The sequence below is a fragment of the Temnothorax americanus genome, unplaced genomic scaffold (assembly GCF_048541705.1).
Source record: "Temnothorax americanus isolate GAGA-0224 unplaced genomic scaffold, ASM4854170v1 Scaffold24, whole genome shotgun sequence".
Lineage (NCBI taxonomy): Eukaryota > Metazoa > Arthropoda > Insecta > Hymenoptera > Formicidae > Temnothorax > Temnothorax americanus.
In genome coordinates, this window is record NW_027509381.1 from 389,602 (window position 1) to 415,762 (window position 26,161).

The 26,161-nt window shown below is 36.8% G+C and overlaps 4 protein-coding genes and 1 long non-coding RNA gene across 15 annotated transcripts in view; 3 read left to right on the forward strand and 2 right to left on the reverse strand.

Moving 5' to 3' along the window:
• LOC143898640 (alanine aminotransferase 1-like) overlaps window positions 1-1,505 on the forward strand; it is a 29,300-nt gene extending 27,795 nt beyond the window's left edge. For both annotated transcript variants that reach the window (XM_077408235.1, XM_077408236.1), the window contains exons 6-7: window positions 692-960; window positions 1,047-1,505. In XM_077408235.1, the coding sequence (XP_077264361.1) occupies window positions 692-960; window positions 1,047-1,325 (548 nt within the window). In that variant the 3' untranslated portion in view covers window positions 1,326-1,505. The remainder of the gene's footprint in view (window positions 1-691; window positions 961-1,046) is intronic.
• A 1,852-nt stretch (window positions 1,506-3,357) lies between these two features.
• On the forward strand, window positions 3,358-10,872 carry LOC143898641 (uncharacterized). 7 transcript variants are annotated; one of them, XM_077408239.1, is made up of 6 exons: window positions 3,358-3,472; window positions 3,784-6,702; window positions 6,774-7,599; window positions 7,701-7,885; window positions 7,979-8,776; window positions 8,842-10,872. In XM_077408239.1, exons 5-6 carry the CDS (start codon window positions 8,545-8,547, stop codon window positions 9,630-9,632), a joined length of 1,023 nt encoding a protein of 340 aa, XP_077264365.1. In that variant the 5' UTR covers window positions 3,358-3,472; window positions 3,784-6,702; window positions 6,774-7,599; window positions 7,701-7,885; window positions 7,979-8,544; the 3' UTR covers window positions 9,633-10,872. The 7 variants fall into 7 exon arrangements, with proteins under 7 accessions (XP_077264365.1, XP_077264366.1, XP_077264368.1 ...); XM_077408240.1 differs by lacking the exon at window positions 3,358-3,472 and adding an exon at window positions 3,619-3,743 and having other exon boundaries at window positions 3,832-6,702; XM_077408237.1 differs by lacking the exon at window positions 3,358-3,472 and having other exon boundaries at window positions 6,566-6,702; window positions 6,774-6,975; window positions 7,174-7,599.
• A 2,876-nt stretch (window positions 10,873-13,748) lies between these two features.
• On the reverse strand, window positions 13,749-15,209 carry LOC143898862 (uncharacterized). The gene has a single exon (XM_077408644.1). The coding sequence runs from the start codon at window positions 15,207-15,209 to the stop codon at window positions 13,749-13,751; it is 1,461 nt and encodes a 486-aa protein (XP_077264770.1).
• Window positions 15,210-21,644: 6,435 nt separating this feature from the next.
• LOC143898630 (uncharacterized) lies at window positions 21,645-25,544 on the forward strand. Its single transcript, XR_013257267.1, has 2 exons — window positions 21,645-24,615; window positions 24,705-25,544. It is a non-coding gene; the product is annotated as an uncharacterized LOC143898630 (long non-coding RNA).
• Window positions 25,380-26,161, reverse strand: part of LOC143898625 (uncharacterized) — a 73,129-nt gene continuing 72,347 nt past the window's right edge. For all 4 annotated transcript variants that reach the window (XM_077408209.1, XM_077408208.1, XM_077408211.1 and 1 more), the window contains exon 6: window positions 25,380-25,563. In XM_077408209.1, the coding sequence (XP_077264335.1) occupies window positions 25,408-25,563 (156 nt within the window). In that variant the 3' untranslated portion in view covers window positions 25,380-25,407. The remainder of the gene's footprint in view (window positions 25,564-26,161) is intronic.

Consider the following 26,161-nt stretch of genomic DNA (forward strand, 5'->3'; position numbering starts at 1 on the left):
ACACACACACACACACACACACACACACACACACACACACACACACACACACACACACACACACACACACACACACACACACACACACAACTTGAAAAGTATTTAATAAAAAAAATACTTTATTATAGTGTTTTGAAAAGCTCTCGAGGTAAGCGATAAGAATATGCAATCGAAAATAAAGGTTTTTATTTAAAAATTTTAAAGTTATTTTTACTTGGCATTAACAAAGTTATTTGTAGTTACACTAATATTACTATTTAATGCGTTACTTGAAACCCTACAACTTTTGTCTGAAACATTTTTTTCTAAAATGCGCAGTTCGAAATATTTAGGGGTTGTTATACTTTTGGTGAACCTTGTATATTCTTTTTGTAATTGGCGCAATTTAAAGATTTCACATCTTTTTTTAAAATACATATTACTTAGGTTGAGTTAAGTAACGCAATAATAAAGCTACTACCATTTAAGATTTTTGGATTTACAATATACATTACGCGTGTCCGTAAGCAGGAAACGTCAAGAAACATTTTAACTACATTGCATTAATGTTAAAACGTTGCTGTAATGTAGTTAAAATGTTTCTTCGTGTTTCTTGCTTACTGAGGTACTTGGCGCCTTTTTTTACCTTTTTTTGAAAAAGGTAATTTCTTGAAATTTAGGAAACATTTTGTGCTAACATATTTTCCTTTAGGATATATGGGCGAGTGCGGAATTCGCGGTGGTTACACCGAAATCATCAACATGGATCCGAAAGTGATGAAGGTGCTGTTGAAGTCGATTTCTGTGATGCTGTGTCCTACCGTACTTGGCCAGGTCATGATGGACGTTGTGGTGAATCCGCCGCGACCGAACGAGCCATCGTACGAGCAATTCCAGAAAGAGAAGAACGAAACGCTACGCTCCTTGGCAGAGAGATCGCACCTCATAGTCGATATGCTCAATAGTATTCCAGGATATAAGGTGACTGTCCTTTCGTAGAAACAAAAGCTGCGCTCGATCATTTCTACAATGTAGAAATTTTTTTTATCTTTGTCTTTTCTTTTTAGGCAAATCCGGCGATGGGTGCAATGTACGTGTTTCCGCGCTTCGAGCTGCCGCCGAAGGCGATTGAGGATGCACAAGCGAAGGGCCAGGAACCAGACGTTTTCTATGCGTTCAAATTGTTAGAGAGCACCGGAATCTGCGTGATTCCAGGCTCGGGCTTCGGTCAGAAACCCGGCACATACCATTTTCGGACCACAATATTGCCGCAAAAGGAGAAAATCAAAACAATGCTCGAAACACTGAAGCAATTCCACATCAAATTTCTTAAAGAATATAGTTAAAAATAATATATTTCTAATTGGGAAAATTGAGATTATATAGAATAGAAATAAGAAATAATAAGAAATGACCGTCTGTGCATATTGTGGTGCTGTGCATATCTGCGTGAGGACTGTTTGCCGGTCCAAACGCATCGCAAACGTGATTATTTTTATTACGATTAATAAAACTTATTACTGAGAGACAGTTATCACATTTGATGTTGTTATGAGTTGTGTAAAAATCGTTAAAAAACTCTAAATTTGTTGCATGTAATATGTAAATGTAAATGTAAGTTATTGCTGAAGAATACCTGTAAATATCTGGTAGTTATCTAATAACGGTTGATATTATGTAATAGTCAACAAGAAAAAAGATTGACTATTGTTGCAGTCAGGCTGCCGTTTTTCTTTTCATGCAATTTCTAAATTGTTCTTAATTCCCACACACAACCTAATTTTTTTCCGTAAATTTATAATTTTTTCTTTCAAGTTCTTTCTTTATCATTTGAAACTCTACAACACATGTATGGGCGTTACTACTTTTATATTTATCGGTTATCTACCTTATTCTAACTTATCCATAATGCGTGAGTAGAAGTTGGCCGATGGATTGTGAATCAAAAAGGGGTAGAAAGGAAGGTGACACATGTTTGCATTTTAAACAATCAACGTATATTTACATTATATACACGTGTTATTGTATCAGTGTCTTTAATGTCATTTTATTTGAAATCTGCCTCCTCTTCGTTTGGCCTGCATGGCCGCGTTTATTCCTTCCTTCCTTGGGCTGGCTTTCGTAGCTGCCGAAGATGTCCGTGCGTCTAGGAAGACGGCAAGCGTCCACGCGCTACTGCTAGAGGCATTTGTACGCCGAGGAAGTTGGCGGGCGACCGTGCGCCGCCGTGGGCGTCCGTGCGTCTGGGAGTCTTCTTCTTCTTCTTCTTTCTGCCCCGAATAAATATCCGGTTCCACAAGAACCGTAGTACCACGCTTTATAACAAGAAATCTGGGGGACTATCCGGGGAAATAGTCGCCTTCTTGCGTATTTTACCAGTACTCCTTCTCCACGTGTCGATAAAGAAGAGAGCCAAGCTCCGCATCAATCAGTTATAAATCGAACTTACAATCACTTAAAAACAAATTTATAATCACATTTAAAATATTCCTGTTAAGGTTGTTAAATAAATATACGACAGAAAAAAGTGTCAAAAGTTTAAGTTTGAATAAGTTATTGATAACTTCATTTCTTTCTTTGCAGTATAGCTATAGCTCGCATAGCCAGAACAACTGATCAATGTTTTGATTGCAAAAACCGCAAGGGCACGCAGGGGAATCGCATAACCCGAATTTAAACTTAATAACATTAGAGAAAGCATATCCGACAATAATTCGGGAAATAATATGTAGTCAACATCTATCAAAATTAAATTTAGTTAAGTAAGAGATATCAATTCCTGTCTCATAAAAAATCCTCCATATAAAAAATTACCCGAACCAATATTGATTCGCTCCAAAAATTCCACAACAATCATTTTATAAGTGTCCAACAACGCAGCAGAGACATCTTTATGGGATATTTTATTTATTAGGGGTTTCCCAATATAATGTATGCGATCTTAGTCGCGGCATCTGCTCACTCGTTTCCATTTATACCGATGTGGGCAGAGCACCATGTAAATCTAATGTGATTATTGCTATTCGAAGCATGATTCAGTTTATTTTTTAAATCCGCAATAACGGGGCAAAGTTTACAGAAGTTAAATGGTTTAGCATTACATAACGTCATATATAAGGACACTACTCCTATCAGTTCCACTGTAAGATTTTCAGAGGCATTATTAAATGTAATTAGTTAAATTTACTAAAGATTAAACCGAGATATTGTAGCAAAGCCGAAGCTTTATATTTATCTGACTTGCCTGAATTATAGAGAGAACGTAGGTCATGTAGTACAATATCCGGAGTAGGGAAGGTGCTCGATAAGGACTCGAGGTTAGATTCAACTAAGTTAGGTTCAATGGGAGAAAATTCTCTTTCAAGATTCAATTCCACAGGGGGAGGACGTATAGTATCGTTCAACGGAGAGTGAGAAACACCTGAGACCACACTATCCGCTCTCTTGGAGCGTCTTATACTATTACCAGAACTTTCACTCTGCAAACACATTGGTAAGAAAAGAAAAGTTGTCGCACATTGAGGTTGTTATTGTAAAGAATAATTTCTAACAGTCGATAATAATCGATAATGTCAATAAGAGCGATATCGATATGGTTGATCGAGCTACACATTTATCATCGCTAGGCGCACGGCCTAGAAAGTACTAGAGGAGAGTTTTTTGTTATTCTGTCCTGTTCAGTTCTCGCACGATCACGACATTTTTATTTCTCTCTGTTATTTAAAATCCTCAAGCATTATTGTAAAGACCCAAGTCAGGACAAGGTATATATATTCGTTTCTCTGAATAAATCTTATGTTCAAGATACAACGACTGTCCGTTTCTTTATACGTAATACCACTGCAAATTAAGCCTACAAATTATGGGCCCGGAGAAAGAAGTTAACGGTTGATCTGGAGAAAAACGAAAATCGGAAGCAAGGGTCCGAAAATAGAAAGTAAAAAAGAAGACGGTAAAAGTACTAAAATGGCTAAGGTATCAATGGAGGAAATAGGCCAGATAGAAAAGCTGAGTGGCGTAGAAAACTTTCAGCTGTGGAAGTTCGAGATCACGATCGTACTTAAAGCCAACGAATTATACGATGTGACAACGAATGCACCGCCTGCTGAGCGAGACGCAACGTGGTCTAAAAAGGACGCAAATGCACAAAAGGTGATCTGGGTAAGAAACCACTCACTCCATATTAAATTGCGATACCGCTCAGAACATGTGGACTAAATTATGTGCTATATACGAGAGAGATAGCGAACAAAGAAAATGCACGCTGATGCAGGAATTCTTTAGTTATTCTATGGATAAAAGTTGCGATGTAGCCACACATATCAGTAAATTAGTAAATATAGCTAGCAGCCTTAAAGCGTTAAACGCAGAAATAGCGGATTTTATGCTAATATCTAAAATTTTAGTCACACTGCCGGAATCACCCGGGAAAAAATATTCATATCTGACAATATATGAACATATATAAACATATATGATATATATATGATCATATATAAATGAGATATAAACAGATATAAGTTTTACATGCCCATATATAAAGCATATATAATCATATATGGTTATCTATCGCCATATATGATCAGATCGTACATTATACATGACACAAGATCTGATCATATAAGTTCATATATGGTCAGACATATTATTATGTGTAGCAGATATGACACCATACATAATCGTATCTGGCCTCACATGGTCGTATATAAAGAATGTGTGTGTTCGGCCATGTATTATCAGATATAATTATATGTGGCCATACATAACTGTATCGACATTGTATATGATCATATATGACAAGACACAATGCTGTATATGATTGTATATGTTCATATACGGCCGGAAATGATATGAAACATGATCAGATCTATCTATATATGACGAGATTGGGATATAATAATATAAAATGTCCGGGAAAAATATTCTTATCTGACGGTATATGAACATATATAAATGAAATATGAACAGATATAAATTTTACATGCCCATGTATAGAGCATATATAATCATATATATGGTTATCTATCGCCATATATGATCACATCGTACATTATACATGACACAAGATCTGATCATATATGGCGATAGATAACCATATATGATTATATATGCTCTATACATGGGCATGTAAAACTTATATCTGTTCATATCTCATTTATATATGTTGATATACTGTCAGATATGAACAGATATAAGTTTTACATACCCATATATAGAGCATATATAATCATATATGGAACTATATAGTCATATAAGATTATATATGATCAGATCAGATGTCGCATCTCAAAAGTATTCGATAGATGGCAATCGATGGGACCTGTTTCTCGTATTAATTTAAAATTTGACAAACAGTGTTATAAGAACGGTATCAAAAGACACGACACTAGCTGTTTCGCACTATGGAGCGGCACAATTTTTGTATTAGTTGTATCGTGGAGTCTACCTTTATAATAAAATGGCACACTTTTAAAAAATAACTTTTGAAAATATATAACAATTTTCTGAAACTTACTCAAAAATATATGTCCATACCTGATAAATATATAGTTTGTACCTGATCATACCTGATCAGATATTAACATATACAATAATACCAGATCATATATCCTCAGATCTGGCCAATTTCCATATCTGACCATATATGGCCATTCATATATGATCATATATGATCAGATATGAATATTTTTTGTACAAATCGTTTGTTACGGCGTGGGAATCAACGGCTACAAGGGACCAGACACTGGAGAACCTAACCGCAAGAATACTCTCGGAAGAAGCTAGGAATTCTGAGCAAGATGTTAAAGAAAATACTGATGATGTTTAAGGCTAATATCCATAATACTAAGAAGAGATGTTTTAAATGCAATTCTACGGGTCATCTGGCGAGAGCGTGCAGAAAGACGTCTCAAAAGCAAACGGATACAAAAGAAAAGCAGAAATTCTGCAAGATATGTAAGAAATCCAATCACCTTGAAAAGGCTTGCTACTTTTGCGATGATGCTAACAGTAAGAAAAAGGATCTACAATCTGATAAATCAGATAAGCAGACTGATAAAGTGTCGTTTCTCGTACACAAGCAACAAGATACTTCCTGGATAATTGATTCTGGTACGACGTCTCATATGATTAATAACACGAAATATCTGAAAAACTTGAGACAAACACAGTCTAGTGTCGGTGTAGCCAAAGCCAACGAGTCGATGGTAGCAGAAGGAACCGGAATATTAGAAACGGAAAACTGTATTCTGAAGAATGTGATGTATATTCCTGACCTATGTGCGAATCTGATATCGGTGCCAACTATACAACAGAGCATGAAGGGAAGGTGATCTTTACGAGAGACAAGGTCGTAGTAGAGAAGAATAATGAAGAAATGCTTTGCGGTAAGAAGAAAGAAAATGGACTGTACGAGGTAATGTTAAGCACCGAAATCGCGGGAAGATCATATGCTATACAAAAATTAGAAATGGCGGAGAAATGGCATAAAAAACTAGGATATCTAAGCATTGATGGTATGAAGACTCTAAAAGGAATGTCGAAAGGCCTGGATTTCACCACGGAAGATCTGAAGAAGATAGAAGAAGCTTGCGAAACATGCATGAAAGCGAAACAGACGAGAGCACCGTTTAAAGGAAGCGGAACGCAAATGAAATGAGCCTTGGAAGTAGTACATTCTGATGTCTGCGGTCTTGTGGAAATTCCAACATGGGACGACAAAAGGTACATACTGACTACGTTAGACGATTACACGCATTTCACTGTTATCTATTTGCTGAAAAATAAATATAAAGTCGCAGATACAATTAAAGAATACGTAAAATTTGCTGAAGCTCGGTGGAATCTAAAACTGGCTAAATTGAGATGTGACAATGGTGGCGAATACGTGAACGAGAATCTTCGGAACTGGTGCAAGAAAAATGGCTCTGAAATGGTTCTCACCATGTCTTATTCCCCGCAGTTAAGGTGATTGGGCCACGTACTGTATGAGTCGATGTAAGGTCTAAATTTATTTTAAGAAAAACCCTTTTTATGCATATATTCTAAACACTTGTATAATTACTAGTTTTATAATGTAACTTTTCATTCGATCATGTATCAATTCATTTACTGATAAATGTAAATAGTTTAAGATTTGACTTTAGTTGACATTTGTACAAAAGAAATGTAGCAACATCGCATCTCATCGCGTAGGCAGCCATCCTGTCAGTGTCATGTGAGGTTATTGTGTCGAGTGAGGTTATGTGTTGATCGAAAAATAATGGAAGATAAGCAATTTCGGCATAATGGGAGATTTGCTCGTAAGAGAATAATATTGTGGAAGGACAATATTTAGTAAAGCTCAAAAAAAGAGACGAGTTACTGAGAAATCAAGTGCATACTTGTCTGATCTTGGTCGACGTATTGTCGACTTGACAAAATTGGGAAATGATATGTGGTGTCAGCAATGCAACTTGCCACTTTCATTTCGATTTATTGTTCGAGAAGATATAATTGGCCTTGCCAGCACGTTCGACATAAGATGTTTTCAATGCAGTACTATCTATAAAGTACAAAGTTCAACATACGATGTTCAGAATTCAAGTTGCAAATTTCACATCCATTTAAAAGCGGCTTTAGGTATTTATCATTCTACATTATTTTCATTTGTCATATTTATCTTATATATGTATAATATAAGTATTAACAAATTTCTTTCATTTTTTATTTATTTCTTACAGCAATATTAGATGGTGGTATTGGTGTAACACATTGTAACACCTTCTTGTCCGCAATCAATGTACCGATTGTTCACCACAATTTAATAAAGCGGCACGAAAGAATCCTTGGACCTATCATAGAAAATGTAGCTAAAGAAAGTTGTCTCTCTCAACATAGAAAAAGCTTTAACTATTGCGAACGAAAGGTAATACTCTACATTTTTTATTTTAAATAATATCTATTATAATTTAAAAAATATGGCATTGATTATTATTATTGATAATTATTAAATATACAGTGTCCAGGCATCTACAACTCTTGTCAGTCAGACCTTGAGAAATATCTAGCATCAATATCGGAAAATGATTTATCAGGATACCGAAAAAACACTGATAAAGAGCATTTGCAGAGAATTACATTTGTCGCATATAGCAATAAGAATGATTACAAAATATTTTAATTCATAGTATTAATTCATAGCGTTAATTTATAGCATTAATTCATACCGTTAATTCATAGCATTAAGAAAAAGTTTTAAGTCGATATTTCTACTATAGTCTATAAGAATATGTAACACAATATATAAAATAAAAAATACACATTTACATAAAAGAATATACATATATAAAAGAAGATATTCTTTTATATATATCCTTTTTATATAAATATATTCCTATTTATTAGATATCGTCCTCAGCACAAAATAATCCTCAGCACAAAATAATTCTCAGCGCAAAATAGTCCGCAGCAAGTGCGTTGTCCGCGAAACTTTTGTCATGTAACATAAAATGTAACGTTATTTTTTAAGTAAAAATTATATTTTTACTTTTAGTAGTAGACGTTTTAAAATATCCAGCGATATGTATGAGAATTATACAATACCTTTGTTGTTTGATAAATAGTATTAAAACCGATTTGCTTACTTATGAGTTTTTAAATTTATTTTTGATAATTTGCTGTTTTATATTTTCGCGTTTCAGTTCTCAGGATGTAAATGTACTCGTAGAAAGTACACCAGGTATGTTTAGCTCCGATCAACACGTCGAAGTGACTACTGCTGAGAATTCTCAAGTCTTCAAGGATAATTGTCTGCCAGGTAATCATTAAATCGTGGTTTCAAATCTCCAAATAAGAATATGCACGTAGTACTTTCTTCCAAAGGATCAGTCGGTATCACTGCTTCCTATGATGCTGGATGGCAAAAGAAAGGATCCGGTCGATCAAATAATAGCTTGACAGGGCACGGAGCCGTTTTTGGACATTACAGCGGCTTATGCATTGGATTTGCTACACAAAATAAGAACTGCAGATATTGTTCAATTGGAAGTAAAACCGATCATGACTGCCGTCGTAATTTTGAAGGCAGCTCGAAAGCGATGGAACCCGACATGGCAGTCGAAATATTTACGAAAAATAAACAATTTGATGCCGAGAATGTATATTTAAAAACTCTTATAGGGGACGAAGATTCATGCACAATAGCAAGTGTACGCAGAGAGCTGGGTAGGCAGGTCATAAAATGGACTGACCTGAACCATGCAACAAAGAAATTGGCGAAATTTCTGTATCCTTTGAAAAAAATGTCTTCTACTACAGTAGAATACTTTCGATACGTGTTTCGTTGCGTTCTTCAGACTAACAAAAAAAAAGTAGAAGCTACGAAAGAGTCCATTCTAAATATAGTACCTCATGCTTTCGGTAACCATGAAAAATGCGGCTCATGGTGCGGTTACAATGTTGATCCTGTAAATTTTAAACATAAAATTCTTCCTAATGGTAAACCTTTAACTGGGGATGAATTAAAAACTTCAGTTACATCAATATTTCAACAATTCGCGAATGACGCCGACAAATTAGCTTCATGTGGATCGAGCCAGTTAAACGAAAATTGTAACATAATTATCGCAAGCAAAGCCCCAAAAGCGAGACACTACGGTAGCTCTAGTGACTAGTTCTAATGATTTCCGAGTAGGATTGGCTATATGTCAAGTAAACTTAGGAACTGTGTATGTTGATAGTGTTTATAAAAAATCAAGCCTTTCTCCATTGAAAAACAAATCGTTACAATATAGGCTCTAAAAGGATAGAGTAAGAAAATTGCAAAATGCTAAAATGAAAACCATTGACTTTAAAAGGCGACGTCGTGCCCGTTTTAAAAATCGTTTAAAAAAAACATTGCTTACCGAAAGAAAAGAAGGTATCACATATATCAGTCAAACTGTGAAGCGCAATTAGATATAGGTTGTCTCGACGATTCAGTTGCAGGAATTCGAGGCCCTGCAGTTAATAAAAATACAAAGATAGTCATTTTCGATATTGAGACTACTGGGTTCAGCAGATCGGATGATCAAATTGTACAAATAGCCGCAAAGTCAGATGACAAAATTTTCAATGTCTATATAATGCCAACTTGTAGATTTTCTGCAGGTGCATCGGCTGTAACTGGACTCGTAGTCCATGACGGAATTATGTATAAGAATTCTGTTTTAGTACCAACGGTCCCACCAAAAAATGCAATAAATGAATTTATTGCATTCTTACGCTCCATTAGTCCAAGCATAATATTAGCAGCGCACAACGGACATACTTTTGATGCTCCCATAATCTTGCTTTTGATACAAAAAGTACAGCTGCTAGCTGAATTCATGGCAATTGTCAATGGTTTTGCTGATACATTAAAAATTTTTAAGTCGAAATTATTAGACAGAAAAGCTGAAAAAAAAAGTTTTGCGCAAACCGCACTTGCTGAGGATTATCTTAGTAAAAAAGTAACAGAAGGAGCATACGATGCTGCTATTGACGTATCAGTATTACAAATGTTGATAAACAACGATGCAATTAATATCTCAATGAGCGAGTTTGTAGACAACACACTCTCCGTTACTTTCATTCTAGATACGAAACAGAGAAAATTAGAACTGAAGATTGCTATGAATTCATTGCAGGTACTTAAAAAAAGTGATGAAAATTGTAACGACTGCAAGGTCGGTATCTCCCCAAACATGATTTCCAAAATAGCAAAAGCAGGGATTCGTTTGGAACATCTTCAACAAATATATTCCACGTCTGGTATAGGTGGACTCACTAATTTATTGAGCCAAAATGTTGGACAAAAGAAAGGTCCGAGAGTTACATCTAACAAGGCAATAATAAATGCTTTAGCCGAGAAATTAAAACAATTTCAAAATCTAATATCTAATAATTAAAAAAATATATCTTTTTATATATATTTTCTTATATAAATGTTTATAATTTTATGTTTTATATAATATTATATATAAATTTATATAATATATAAATATATATTATTTTATATAAATGTATGTATTTTATTTTATATGCTTTCATTTTTTAGTTTCTGTGCACAAATAAAAAATGTTTTTGTGATTGGCAACTTATGTCTACGATGGATTTTCTTGGCGAAATATCTTTGATTATTTTTTAAAAAATTATCTTCGATTATTTTTAAATATTTTCTTGCATGTTTTCGTAAAAAAACAATTAATAAACAATTTAAAGCAACCTTTCTAATTTCAGGAAAAAGTTAATAAGATCAGAATTTTAATTTTTACTTTTTTGTACTAAAAAAGACACTTTTCTTTCTGTTCGGGCGTCGCTTTCCGACGGTCGCCCTGAATTTGGATTCCGCTCAGAGTTGAGCGAGAAGCGTGGATAACGCGAGTCGTAAATTCGTGGGAGGAATGAGGATTAAAGCACTCGGAACACAGATTGCACAAAGAAATATATAGTCTTTATTTCAAGAACGGAAAAGACGCGAGGGGGAACAACGGATCGTGCGCCGCGGATTCGGAAATCTTCTGAGTCGTTCGTACTTTTCTGCCAGGTATCGCGAACGGAAATCTTGTCTCAGCTTCTCGCATCGAAGCCTCTCGCGGAGCGGAGATCTTGTACGCGTCGAACGAAAATCTTGAGCGCGCGGCAGAAGAACGATCGCGAGCGGAGCACGACCGGAAGTTTTCGGACCCCTCGCTAAGTAGCACACTTAATGAAAAAATATAAGTAACTTTGATCCGCACTTTAAGACGAAACGAGTAGCGATTCAAGCAGCGATTTAGGAGGGAGAGAGCCGTGCTGTCTTTAGACGAGGATTGATACGCGACGACTTTCGGCTATGAGTTCTGGCCCACGACTTGAGGCTAGGAATCCTCAGCAACGACTGACTGTCCGGCGAGCGAATTCGCCGTTTACTCAAGAGGGTTGTTTTTCAGGAACGAACGCGCGATGAGAGCTGAATCGCTATTCGTCCGTATGGTCACATCACGCGTCACAACAGCCGTTTCCGTGCTTCGACAAATAAGGGAGCACTCTCGTAACGCGTGATCGCGATCGATGGGCTTCGAGGGCGCGGGGATCGCGGGGAACGTATATTTCAAACAAGTTCGACAGAGCTCGAACCACATAAACATCGGTATTTCTCGATGTTAAATATAATAATGTTTTCGAGCCGATGTTTCGCGTAGGAAAGTTTGACGGATCTCGAACATACCGCCCGCCTCGGAACGATAGTTTCGAAATAATGCGCGATAATAGAAAAACATAAAACATCAGCGCGAGAAGTTTACAGAGACATGCAGAAAAATAAAGGGGCAACGCTGCCCGCCGTGGAATAACATAGACGAATTGCTTAAACTAGCTTAGAATATAATACTTAGATCTAACGTGCGTCTCGCATTGACGCAAGAAGTATGATTAATTGCTCGTCGCCTCGCTGTTGACCGGTAAAACGCATAGTTTTACGATTGGCCTTTGGTATTTGGAAGTGGCCGTTTTCACGGTCACTACGCGCGTGAAACCGTCGTGCCCGGGATGGCATTGCGTTATGCGGCCGAGCTCCCATTTGCACGGGGGCAACGTGGGATTGCGCAAGAGGACGAGTTGTCCGAGACCGATCGGCGGCTTGACCGTTCGCCATTTTGCTCGTTGTTGTAGAGTGTTCACGTAGTCGTTACTCCACATTTTCCAGAATTTTTCGGTAATGTGTCGGACTAGTTGCCATCGCGACAAACGATTCTCGTTTAGATCGAGCAAAGATGGTTCCGGGTTGACCGTGAGAGCGGATCCGACCAAAAATGACCGGGGGTGAGACATTCGTAGTCATCGAGGGTGTCGGCGAGAGGAGCGATCGGTCGAGAATTCAGACACGCTTCGATTCTACACAATAAGGTCGAGAATTCTTCGAAGGTTAAAGTGTGAGTCCCTAAGATGCGACGCAAATGAGTTTTGACACTCCGCACGCCCGCCTCCCATAGCCCGCCGAAATGCGGGGCTGAAGGGGGGAGGAAATTCCACGTAATGTTATCTGACGCGGTTAAATTTAGAAAGTTTGGGTCTTGAACGGCGGATTTGTACGCTCCATGCATTTCTCGGTCTGCCCCGACGAAGGTAGTTCCGTTATCGGAATACATACATTGCGGAAGACCGCGACAAGCGCAGAACCGGGAATAAGCGTTTAGAAACGCGGGAGTGGAGTAATCTCCAACCAATTCTAAGTGGATGGCCTTCGTCGCGAGACAAACAAATAAGGCTATGTACGCCTTGCGGGAGGTAATACCGCGACCGGAGGAAGCGCGAATAAGAACTGGTCCCGCATAATCCACACCGCAGTGCAGAAAACTGCGAATTGTCGAAGTTACGCGTGGCTCGGGCAGATTGCCCATGATTTGAGTAGGAACTGCCGCTCGCTCGCGCGTGCATATAACGCAATTATGTATAACCGTTTTGACTATGTTGCGCGCGCGAATGATCCAGAAATCGCGACGGAGAATATTCAAAGTGAGCTGCGGTCTCGCGTGCAGGGCTCGTAAGTGAGCTTGATTTACGAGGAGCGTGACAAGGGGATGCGAAGATAATAAGATAGGATGGCGTACGGGAAACGGTAAGGGAGCGTTGCCGAGGCGCCCACCCACGCGTAGAACTCCGTCTTGATCTAAAAACGGTCGAAGAGAGAGAATCGAGCTTTTAGTCGATAGGTTTTGATTTCGTGACAACGTTTTGATTTCGCTCGAAAACAGATTGGCTTGAATCTGTTTAAACCAAAAGGTTTTAGCTTAATTACATTCGGGCGCGGAGAGCGAGATACTTTTCGAGGGAGGAGAGGCGGTCAGCGCGAGGTTGAGCGAGTCGGAAGGTCGATCGCGACGACAGAAACGGGTAAACTTAATTATATACGCGGTGACGCGAATCAACCGAGGCCATGAAGAGTATTTCGTGGCGAGATCCCATTGACCGGGGGCGTGACATTGCAAAACGATAGTTTTCTCCTCGAGGGGAGCGCTTTCGGGAAGACGCGTGTCGTCGATCGGCCATTCGTCGGAATTAAGAGTGAGCCAGGAAGGGCCGTGCCACCATAGTTCATGATTTAGAATTTCATCGCCGAAAATGCCGCGCGACGCGCAATCCGCGGGATTATTGTTAGTTGAGACGTGTCGCCATGAGGCACGCGGAACGAGAGCTTGAATTTGAGTAACGCGATTGGCGACGAACGTCTTCCATCGCGAAGGATCTTGAGCGATCCAAGCAAGCACGATGTTGGAATCCGTCCAACAATAATACGGAAGATTTTGATAACCATTTAACGCTCGAACAAAATCAATAAGTCGCGCTAGAAGCAAGGCCGCACATAATTCGAGTCGAGGTATGCTTATCGTTTTCAAAGGAGCGACCTTAGATTTACCAACAAGCAGCGATATCGTGACTTTGCCCGACGAAGACACTACCTTTATATAAACAACGGCGGCGTAAGCATGATTCGAAGCGTCCGCAAAACCGTGTATTTCGGAACGTTCGGCATCAGGCCCGAGGCCGTTCCAACGAGGAATTTGCACGTGACCGAGAGCTGATAAACGTGAATATATATCGTTCCATCTCGCAAAAACCGATTCGGAAAGAAGCTCATCCCACTGGATATTAAGTTGCCAGAGCCTTTGCATGAGGATTTTCGCGGCGATCGTGACAGGCGTGGCCCAGCCCAACGGATCGTAAAGTTTCGCGACAGCGGACAATATGGTACGTTTGGTATCGGGAACTTTATCCGAAAGCGCGACGCGATATTCGAAAACATCTTTAGAGGGGTTCCACCCGATACCGAGAATTTTGAGCTGTTCGTCTTGCGCGAAGGACTTTTTACCGGCTAGCCCATGATCCGCGACGTCAATATCGTCTAGAAGAGAGGGGGAGTTACTTGCCCATTTCTTTAACTCGAACCCGCCGCGTTTTAATAAGGCAACTAACTGATCTCGAATTTGTCGAATATGAAGCTTGTCGTCAGCTCCGAATACGGCATCGTCGATGTAAATATGTTTTCTAAGAATCGGAATGGCGAGGGGAAAGTGTTTACCCTCGTCGATAGTTAATTGCTCGAGAACGGCAAGGGCAAGAAAGGGCGCGCAGGCTTGGCCATAAGTCACGGTTAGCAACAGGAAAATAATTATCACGTCGTGAGGAGACCGTCTCCATAAAATTCTTTGGTAATTTATATCGCGAGAATCGACGAGAATTTGGCGATACATTTTCGCGATATCCGCCGAATAAACGTATTTTTATCTGCGCCACCCCGCAATTATTGCGGAAATATCGGTTTGCTTTTTCGGACCAATATGCAAGTGGTCGTTGAGAGAGGTACCGTTAGAGGTGACGCTTGACGCGTTGAATACGACGCGGAGACGTGTGGTAACGCTATCTTCCCGAATCACCCCGTGGTGTGGAAGATAGACGCTTTGTTCGTTGTCTTGCGCGGGAGATAACGGTCGCATGTGTCCGAGACGTTCGTACTCGTCGAGAAAGTTATGATATTCTTTCATAACTTCCGGTTTGTCACGAAGTCGACGAGTTAGCAAATTTAACATTTTCTCGGCTTGAACCCGAGACTCCCCGATTTTGATAAGAGGGCCTTCTTAAATGGGAGACGCACGACGTATCGTTCCTCCGAATTTCGAGAATGAGTCGAGCGGAAATGCTCTTCGCAAACCTTCTCTTCTTGTGTAAGAGCGGATCGCTGCGGAAGCTCCTCGATTTCCCAGAACCGGCGGAGTTCTTTCTCCAGCGAGAGAGAGCAAATATGATGCGTTGAGATTCGAGAAACTTTCGCTGAGGACTGTTCAGGAAACGCGGCTGAACTGACGGGTCCGGAGATGACCCATCCGAATATAGAATTTTGCGCGATAGGTTGCCCGATCCCCCCTTTACGCACGCCGTCGTGAATAATCTGGCCACATAATAAAAAACACATTATTTATATTAATTTTTATACTTATTTATAACATTATTTATTATTAACTAGATTTCGGGCTCAAAATCTATTCTCCTCTCCCCAAACTCATCCATTAATTAGGAGCACCAAATTTGATATTCTTTCTCCTCAAACTCTAACCTACATCTTCGAATTTTTTTTAAATAAATAATAGATAATATGGTAGATGCAGATTAGCATATTGTCAAATATTTCAAAAACGTAATTCCCTATATTGAAGTCTTTAAATTTTATTTTTGCTCGCGCTTCGCGCGTTTTCACCCTCCGCTGATCCACCTGGCATTATTGACTCTCTTTCATTATTTCTTTCATTTTATTTTCTTTTTGTTCCTCCTTTTTCTATTTTGTTTAAAAATTCTACCAGGTTTAGTTTTACATTTGCTACCTTTTTATTCTAATATCAATTTATTTTTTTTTGTTCGCGCTTTGCGCGCTTTCACCCTCTGAAAAATTATTTATTAATAAAAAATTAAACTTATCCTCAAAAAATTAAAAAAAATTAATAAAAAAAAATTTTGCTTGATATCTCAAAATTTGCGGTACCAGTTTTATTAAAATCTTCAACAAAAAATTAGAAAAATTTTGGCACCGGTTTCAAGAAGTCGATCCATTAATGAAAAATTGAATTCATTCTCCAAGAATTAAAAAAATTTTGGCACTAGTTTCAAGAAAATCGATCCATTAATTCTTATTTCTCGAAAAATTTGAAAAATTTTAAAACCGGTTTTCACAAAATTGGCAACAAAAAATTATCCATAAAAATTATCTATAAAAAAAATTTAGCTTGATATCTCAAAATTTGCGGTACTAGTTTTATCAAAATCATCAATAAAAAATTAGAAAAATTTTGGCACCGGTTTCAAGAAAATCGATAAATTAATGAAAAACTATCCATTAATGAAAAATTGAACTTATCCTCAAAAAATTAAAAAAATGGCATTGATTTCAAGAAAATTGGTCTATTAATACCTACTTATTATTTCTTTAAAATTTGAAAAATTTTGAAATCGGTTTTCAAAAAATCGGCAACGAAAAATTGTTATCCAAAATTAAACTTATTCTTCAAAAATTAAAAAAAATTGCACTAGTTTCAAGAAAATCGATCAATTAATACTTATTATTTCTCAAAATTTGAATAATTTCTAAACCGGTTTCTAAAAAATTGGTAACAAAAAATTATCCATAAAAAAAAATTTAGCTTATTATCTCAAAGTTTGCGGAAATTGGAGTAATCACGTACATTTTTTTTTAACAGAAATCGGAAACCCCTTTACTAATTTCTCTAATTCTCTTACATTCTTTAGTTCTTTCTATAATCCTATTTCATATATAATTCTTTAAGATTCAGTCAATTATTTTTCGAAAAATGGAAAAATTTTGGAACCGGTTTCCAAAAAATTGGTAATAAAAAATTATATATTTTATGGCAATTCCCGGAAAGTTCTACCCCTACTTCATATATAATTCTTTAAAATTTGGTCCATTAACGAATGAGTAGTTGGCGGACAGACAGACAAACAGTCGGATTTTATATGATAGTATGATAGAGATAAATACTATTTTTTCCGCGCGTTGCGCGGATGTACCAGTGGAACGTGTTTCAACATTTTTCAAATTTTTCGGGGATGGCGGTGATGTGTATAATTTTTCATAACCGATTTTTTGAAACCCGCAATCTCTGCAGTCAAAATATTAATATCGTTAAATATCGATACTACATTCTTTAGTTTTTTATACCCCTATTTCATGTAATTTTTTCAGATTTTGTCAATTATTTCCCGAAAAACTGGAAAAATTTCTAAACCAGTTTTCAAAAAAATTGGTAACGAAAAATAATACACTTTATAGCACTCCCCAGAAAATTCTACTTCTACTTCATATACAATTCTTTGAGATTCGGTTCATTAATTTCTGAAAAATTGGAAAAATTTCTGATACCGATTTCCCCAAAAATCGGTAACAAAAAATTATACACTTTATAGCACTCCCTGAAAAATTCTATACCTACTTTATATACAATTCTTTGAGATTCGGTCATTTAATTCCCGAAAAATTGGAAAAATTTCGGTACCGATTTTCCCAAAAATCGGTAACAAAAAATTATACATTTTATAGCACTCCCCGGAAAATTCTACCCCCGTTTCATATACAATTCTTTAAGATTCGGTCAATTATTTTCCGAAAATTTTAAAAAATTAGAAAAACCGTTTTCCAGAAAATCGGTAACAAAAAACTATATATATCATGGCACTCCCCGGAAAATTTTACCCGTTTCATATACTTTTGGTAAAAATTCGGTCCACTAACAAATGAGTAGTTCGCGGACAGACGGACGGACAGACAGACGGACGAACGGACGGACAAACAGTCGGGTTTTATATTATACTAGATGGTTACCCGGGCTTCGCCCCGGAGAACATATGTAATAAAACACGCAAATAATCTCTCTCTCTCTCTCTCTCTCTCTCTCTCTCTCTCTCGCTTTCTCTCTCTCTCCTTCTCTCTCTTTCTCCTTCTCCTTCACCTTCTCCCTCTCCCTCTCCCTCTCCCTTTTTCTCTCTCTCTTTTTCTCTCTTTTTTTTCTCTCTCTCTCTCTCTCTAATTCGTCAAATTTTTGATACTGGTTTCAAAAAAAATCGGTAACAAAAAATAGTACACTTTATAGCACTCCCCGGGAAAATCTACCCCTACTTCATATACAATTCTTTGAGATTCAATCAATTATTTCCCGAAAAATTGGAAACATTAAAAAAAACCGGTTTCCAAAAAGATCGGTAACAAAAACTATACACATCATGGCGCTCCCCGTAAAATTCTACCCTTACTTCATATACAATTCTTTAAGATTCGGTCAATTAATTCCCGAAAAATTGAAAAAATTTCCGTACCGGTTTCCAAAAAAATCGGTAACAAAAAATTATACACTTTATAGCACTCGTCAGAAAATTTTACCCCTGTTTCATATATAATTCTTTAAGATTCGGTCGATTATTTTCCAAAAAATTAAAAAATTAAAAAAATCGGTTTTCAGAAAATCGGTAGCAATAAACAATACACTTTATGGCACTCCCCGGGAAATTCTACCCCTATTTCATGTGCCCTTGATAAAAATTCGGTCCACTAACGAATGAGTAGTTCGCGGACAGACAGACAAACAGTCGGGTTTTATATAATAGTATAGATAATAGTGTATGATAGCATGATATATAATATTGAAAAAAATGCCTAGTCGTTGGAGTCAGAGAAGTAGTAATCACACACACGCACGCACGCACGCACGCACGCACGCACGCACGCACGCACGCACGCACGCACGCACGCACGCACGCACGCACGCACGCACGCACGCACGCACGCACGCACGCACGCACGCACGCACGCACGCACGCACGCACGCACGCACGCACGCACGCAGGCACGCGCGCACGCACGCACGCACGCACGCACGCACGCACGCACGCACGCACGCACGCACGCACGCACGCACGCACGCACGCACGCACGCACGCACGCACGCACGCACGCACGCACGCACGCACGCACGCACGCACGCACGCACGCACGCACGCACGCACGCACGCACGCACGCACGCACGCACGCACGCACGCACGCACGCACGCACGCACGCACGCACGCACGCACGCACGCACGCACGCACGCACGCACGCACGCACGCACGCACGCACGCACGCACGCACGCACGCACGCACGCACGCACGCACGCACGCACGCACGCACGCACGCACGCACGCACGCACGCACGCACGCACGCACGCACGCACGCACGCACATTTTGTGTAGGTTTTTTGACAAGTTTCTTGCGTACAGCTGACTTTTCTTTAGATACGGTGACATCAAACTGATTTTGAGTCCGTTGCAAAATTAATGTGATGAGTTTCTTTTGTCCCCTCAATTCTTTAACCTTTTTTTATTTGGGGCCTTTACTTTATCCTTGGCAGCGTTTGAAATTGAAAATACTCAATAATTTAAGACAAACTCATATATTTAACTTGACGTGTATTTTTAAAATAAAAATTTGGTGACGATTCTTGAATCGTAGGATCAAGTAGTACCTAGCCCGTAGGTCATTTTTTTACAGTAGCGAGTGAGAGCCCAAACATTTATTCCAAAGTCTAACACTGTTTTTACGAATTAAAGATTCTTGCTCAATTTTTATTCTTTTAATCGCTCTAAATATAATTTTATTAAATAGGTCTACCTTATCCGTCTTAAGGAAAGTCTTTCTTTTGTAGTTACGCACCATTATTTATTTATAAAAGAACAATTCGTCACACATTGAAGGTGGACACATTGCCCCATCAAAAATAGGACAGATAGCTCCGACCACGTTTTTCAGTCTTTAACATGTTGCCAATTTTAGATAATGCGGAATTAAGATTTGACGCTTTTCACACCTGATAACTATTAATTAATAATATTATGAATTGTTTACTTTAATTTGAATTAAACTACTGTCGCACAGCAAATTTTTCGACCGTCGAAAAATGTGAATAATTGTTTTTGCTTTTCTTTTTATAGCGTCTGCGAGAGGTATCGCAAGAAAACAAACAACATTTAAATATCTTACGTAGGGCATTTTTCAACTACTTGTTACAATGGTAGAGACAATTGTCTCTTAAAACTTGAAATAGCAGTACTGTGGACACATAGCCCTGGTCTGCCCTCTATATATATATATTTTTTTTTTATATTATGTTTTTTTTTTAATAGAAAATCAAAAGTGAAGCGTGGCATCGATTTGTCTCAACAGCTTCTTGAAGCAAACTGCGATTTTCTTAAGTGATAATAAATAATTATTCAATTTCATCGCTACAATATGTGATAATGTATTCAAGTCATATAATAAACAAATATTTGTTATAAAATAAATATTTATTTCTTATATGTATTTTTTCCGAGATTTTTTCGAAATTTTATATTTATTCTAATTATACAGGGTGTTCCGGGTTAAACGGCTAAACTTGAATTTAAGATCACAAAACAAACAAAATTTCCTTTTGAGGTGCTTGCAAACGCTTCGTTTAAGAGATGTTTACTTCTGAAGTTATAAAACTAGGTATTGAGAATAAATAATTTCAAAATAATGTAGGTTTATCTTCTTTATTGCTTTACAGTACTCAAAATTTACCGTAATTAAAATTAAAATAATTATCCTCTTTACTGCTAAACAGTAATCAAAATTTACAATAATCAAATTTAAACAATTATTTTTTTTACTGCTTAATAGTAATCCAAACTTATAGTAGCCAAAATTAAAATAATTATTTTCTTTACTACTAAACATTAATCAAAATTAAAATAATTATTCTTTTTTTTTCTCAACAGTGTTGGGCATATATTTTAAATAACAAATAAAATATTTTATTCGTTATTCGTGAATAACGAATAGTTCGATTATTCGTTATTCGAATAACATTCATAAGTAATTTATTCGTAATTCATAATTTTTATTCGACAATATAACGAATAAAAAAATAGTCAATCACGAAAAATAATGCACCAATGGAAAATTAAAGTTTACTTTACTCGTGAACGTAAATTATAAAATTTATGAATTAGTATTTTTAATTTCAAAAAAAAGGTAAAAAAAGGCGCCAAGTACACGCATAGTAGTACATATGTATTATGTTGTTACCTCGAAAAAAACAAAGTGGTATAAAATAACACCCTGTACATACTGTTTATACAATGCGTAATACTACAAAAAGGCGTGATATCCGTACAAAATTACCTTTTTTAAAAAAAGGTAAAAAAATGCGCCAAGTACACGCATAGTAGTATATATGTATTATGTTGTTACCTCGAAAAAAACAAAGTGGTAGTATTATACCTCGAAATAACACCCTGTACATACTGTTTATACAATGCGTAATATTACAAAAAGGCGTGATATCTGTACAAAATTACCTTTTTTAAAAAAAAGATAAAGAAAGGCGCCAAGTACACGCATAGTAGTGTATATGTTGTTACCTCGAAAAAAAAAACAGTGGTACTATTATACCTCAAAAAAATCTAAGTAACAAGTGGTAGACGTAATCTTTGTATTTCGAAAAATCTTGAAAAAACCTAAGCAGTAGTATCTTTACCTCGAAAAAACCGAAATAACAAGTGGTAGACGTAATCTTTGTATGTATTTCGAAAAATCTCGAAAAAACCTAAGCAGTAGTATCTTTACCTCGAAAAAACCGAAGTAACAAGTGGTAGACGTAATCTTTGTATCTCGAAAAATCTCGAAAAAAACTAAACAGTAGTATTTTTATTTCCAAATATGTTGTTACCTTGAAAAAAAAAACAGTGGTAGACGTGGTAGTATTATACCTCAAAAAAATCTAAGTAACAAGTGGTAGACGTAATCTTTGTATCTTGAAAAATATCGAAAAAACCTAAACAGTAGTATTTTTATTTCCAAAAAATTATTACTCAAGTGATACACATCACAAAATTACGTTACCTTATGAAAAATGAGTCGCGCTTCAAGTGATCTATTATTTTATTACAATTACAAAAAAGAAATGATATCTCTTTTTAAATTACAGCGCCAATTACAGAGAACATACACTGAGAAAAAAAATGTGTCAATCCCAAGAAATATTTAGTCCGATACGTTTAGCTAAACATTTTAGTTAGTTAACTAAACATTAGTTGAATTAATTAATTCTTAATTAAAAAAACGAAATAAATTGTTGAAACAATTAATATTTACTTAACTAACTAAAATGTTTAGTTGAACGTATCGAACTAAATATTTCTTGGAATTAACAATTTTTTTTCTCAGTGTATTTTTCGAGATACAAAGATTACCTCTACCACTTGTTACTTAGGTTTTTTTGAGGTACAATATTACCACTGCTTTTCTTCGATTAGAATAAAAGATTGAATCATGAAGAATTACACAGAGGTAACAGTACAAAATACAAATATTTTATTAAAATATTTAAATCCAACAAGGAAATACAAGGTATTTAAATACAAAGTTTATATATGTATTTTAAAAGATTTAATCGCATCGCAAAGAATTACAGAGGTAACAGTACAAAAAATAAAAATATTTTATTAAATAACATGAATTTTTCTTATCAAAAAACTTGGCGCTGCTAGCTAGACCTCAAAATTAGGTCAGCCTGGTGTGTGTGTGTGTGTGTGTGTGTGTGTGTGTGTGTGTGTGTGTGTGCGTGCGTGCGTGCGTGGGTGCGTGGGTGTGGGCGTGCGTGCGTGCGTGCGTGCGTGCGTGCGTGGGTGCGTGCGTGCGTGCGTGCGTGCGTGCGTGCGTGCGTGCGTGCGTGCGTGCGTGCGTGCGTGCGTGCGTGCGTGCGTGCGTGCGTGCGTGCGTGCGTGCGTGCGTGCGTGCGTGCGTGCGTGCGTGCGTGCGTGCGTGCGTGCGTGCGTGCGTGCGTGCGTGCGTGCGTGCGTGCGTGCGTGCGTGCGTGCGTGCGTGCGTGCGTGCGTGCGTGCGTGCGTGCGTGCGTGCGTGCGTGCGTGCGTGCGTGCGTGCGTGTGTGTGTGTGTGTGTGTGTGTGTGTGACGGTGAATGACGGCTTATAATTAAGTATAGGATAAGTTAGGATAAATTTATATTTTTAAAGCGATTAGAATTAAGTATAGAATAAGTATAGAATAAGTATAGAATGAGTAATATTTACATTTGTAAAAGGTCTCTTTCTCTTTCGAATAATGCGGCTTATGATTAAGTATAGGATAAAAGGTCTCTCTCTCTTTCTCTCTCTAGCAGCGCCAAGTTTTTTGACAAGAAAAATTTATGTTATTTAATAAAATATTTTTATTTTTTGTACTGTTACCTCTGTAATTCTTTGCGATGCGATTTAATCTTTTAAAATACATATATAAACTTTGTATTTAAATACCTTGTATTTCCTTGTTGGATTTAAATATTTTAATAAAATATTTGTATTTTGTACTGTTACCTCTGTGTAATTCTTCATGATTCAATCTTTTATTCTAATCGAAGAAAAGCAGTGGTAATATTGTACCTCAAAAAAACCTAAGTAACAAGTGGTAGAGATAATCTTTGTATCTCGAAAAATACACTGAGAAAAAAAATTGTTAATTCCAAGAAATATTTAGTTCGATACGTTCAACTAAACATTTTAGTTAGTTAAGTAAATATTAATTGTTTCAACAATTTATTTCGTTTTTTTAATCAAGAATTAATTAATTCAACTAATGTTTAGTTAACTAACTAAAATGTTTAGCTAAACGTATCGGACTAAATATTTCTTGGGATTGACACATTTTTTTTCTCAGTGTATGTTCTCTGTAATTGGCGCTGTAATTTAAAAAGAGATATCATTTCTTTTTTGTAATTGTAATAAAATAATAGATCACTTGAAGCGCGACTCATTTTTCATAAGGTAACGTAATTTTGTGATGTGTATCACTTGAGTAATAATTTTTTGGAAATAAAAATACTACTGTTTAGGTTTTTTCGAGATTTTTCAAGATACAAAGATTACGTCTACCACTTGTTACTTAGATTTTTTTGAGGTATAATACTACCATGTCTACCACTGTTTTTTTTTCAAGGTAACAACATATTTGGAAATAAAAATACTACTGTTTAGTTTTTTTCGAGATTTTTCGAGATACAAAGATTACGTCTACCACTTGTTACTTCGGTTTTTTCGAGGTAAAGATACTACTGCTTAGGTTTTTTCGAGATTTTTCGAAATACATACAAAGATTACGTCTACCACTTGTTACTTCGGTTTTTTCGAGGTAAAGATACTACTGCTTAGGTTTTTTCAAGATTTTTCGAAATACAAAGATTACGTCTACCACTTGTTACTTAGATTTTTTTGAGGTATAATAGTACCACTGTTTTTTTTTCGAGGTAACAACATATACACTACTATGCGTGTACTTGGCGCCTTTCTTTATCTTTTTTTTAAAAAAGGTAATTTTGTACAGATATCACGCCCTTTGTAATATTACGCATTGTATAAACAGTATGTACAGGGTGTTATTTCGAGGTATAATACTACCACTTTGTTTTTTTCGAGGTAACAACATAATACATATATACTACTATGCGTGTACTTGGCGCATTTTTTTACCTTTTTTTAAAAAAGGTAATTTTGTACGGATATCACGCCTTTTTGTAGTATTACGCATTGTATAAACAGTATGTACAGGGTGTTATTTCGAGGTATAATACTACCACTTTGTTTTTTTCGAGGTAACAACATAATACATATGTACTACTATGCGTGTACTTGGCGCCTTTTTTTACCTTTTTTTTTGAAAAAGGTAATTTTGTACGGATATCACGCCTTTTTGTAGTGTTACGCATCTTAATCTTAACAGAAAAAAATTACATCTTATAAAGAAATGTGTCTGAAGTTGTAAATATATATATATACATATTGCCGGACATTGCTTTTATGTAAAATATGCATGTATATTACGTTGCTTGTATAAATTATTTCTTACCAACTTTTTCCAAAAATAATATATAAAGACCTTTAGCACCTGTAGGCCATCGTTTATTTTCTATAATTTTTCCATCATCAAATTCAATCCAAAATGTCTTTTCTCTACACATACTTGTATAATGACCATCTTCAATAGATGTACCCTGATGAAATATAGTATTCATTACTTTATACTGCTGTTTAGCTATCGATATCTTAGTTGTTGATATGCCAGTTAAATTAAATGTCTGTGGTATTTTCACTAATTTATTATCCTGATGTGACGAGAACAAAATTAAATGAATGATAACTATTTCTTTCGTCAACGTTAATTCATTTCTAAATACTAGATTTCCTGCACAAAATTGGCATGTTTTTCCATATAACGGACCCCAATTTAAAAATGTATCCTTTAATAAATTATTAAGACTGTGACTCTTTTACGCGACGCGACGGGTTGCGAGTACCCGAGATGTTGAGATCTCGATAACGATGAGTGAACGGATCAAGTTCTAAGTAGGCTTGATCGATAGCTTGAGGTCCAATTAGGGGGGGGGGGGTTTCTCTCATAATATTCCGCTGCGTGCCCTACGAGCGGAGATATTGCGACGCAAAGTCCAAATGTGAAAATTTATTTTTAAGATACGAATACGTATATACTTCTAACGCCGACGTCTTATATGATGACGTCATAATCAGAAACGTCACTTTCACTTTTTCGACACTGGTGGCAAGCGGTTCTGATTATACAATATAATTATA

Coding starts and splice junctions, on each gene's coding strand:
- LOC143898641 (XM_077408239.1), top strand. CDS start 8,545: ATGAGAATTATACAATACCTTTGTTGTTTGATAAATAGTATTAAAACC. Junction 8,777..8,841: donor CAAGGATAATTGTCTGCCAG/GTAATCATTAAA, acceptor TTTCTTCCAAAG/GATCAGTCGGTATCACTGCT.
- LOC143898862 (XM_077408644.1), bottom strand. CDS start 15,209: ATGTATCGCCAAATTCTCGTCGATTCTCGCGATATAAATTACCAAAGA.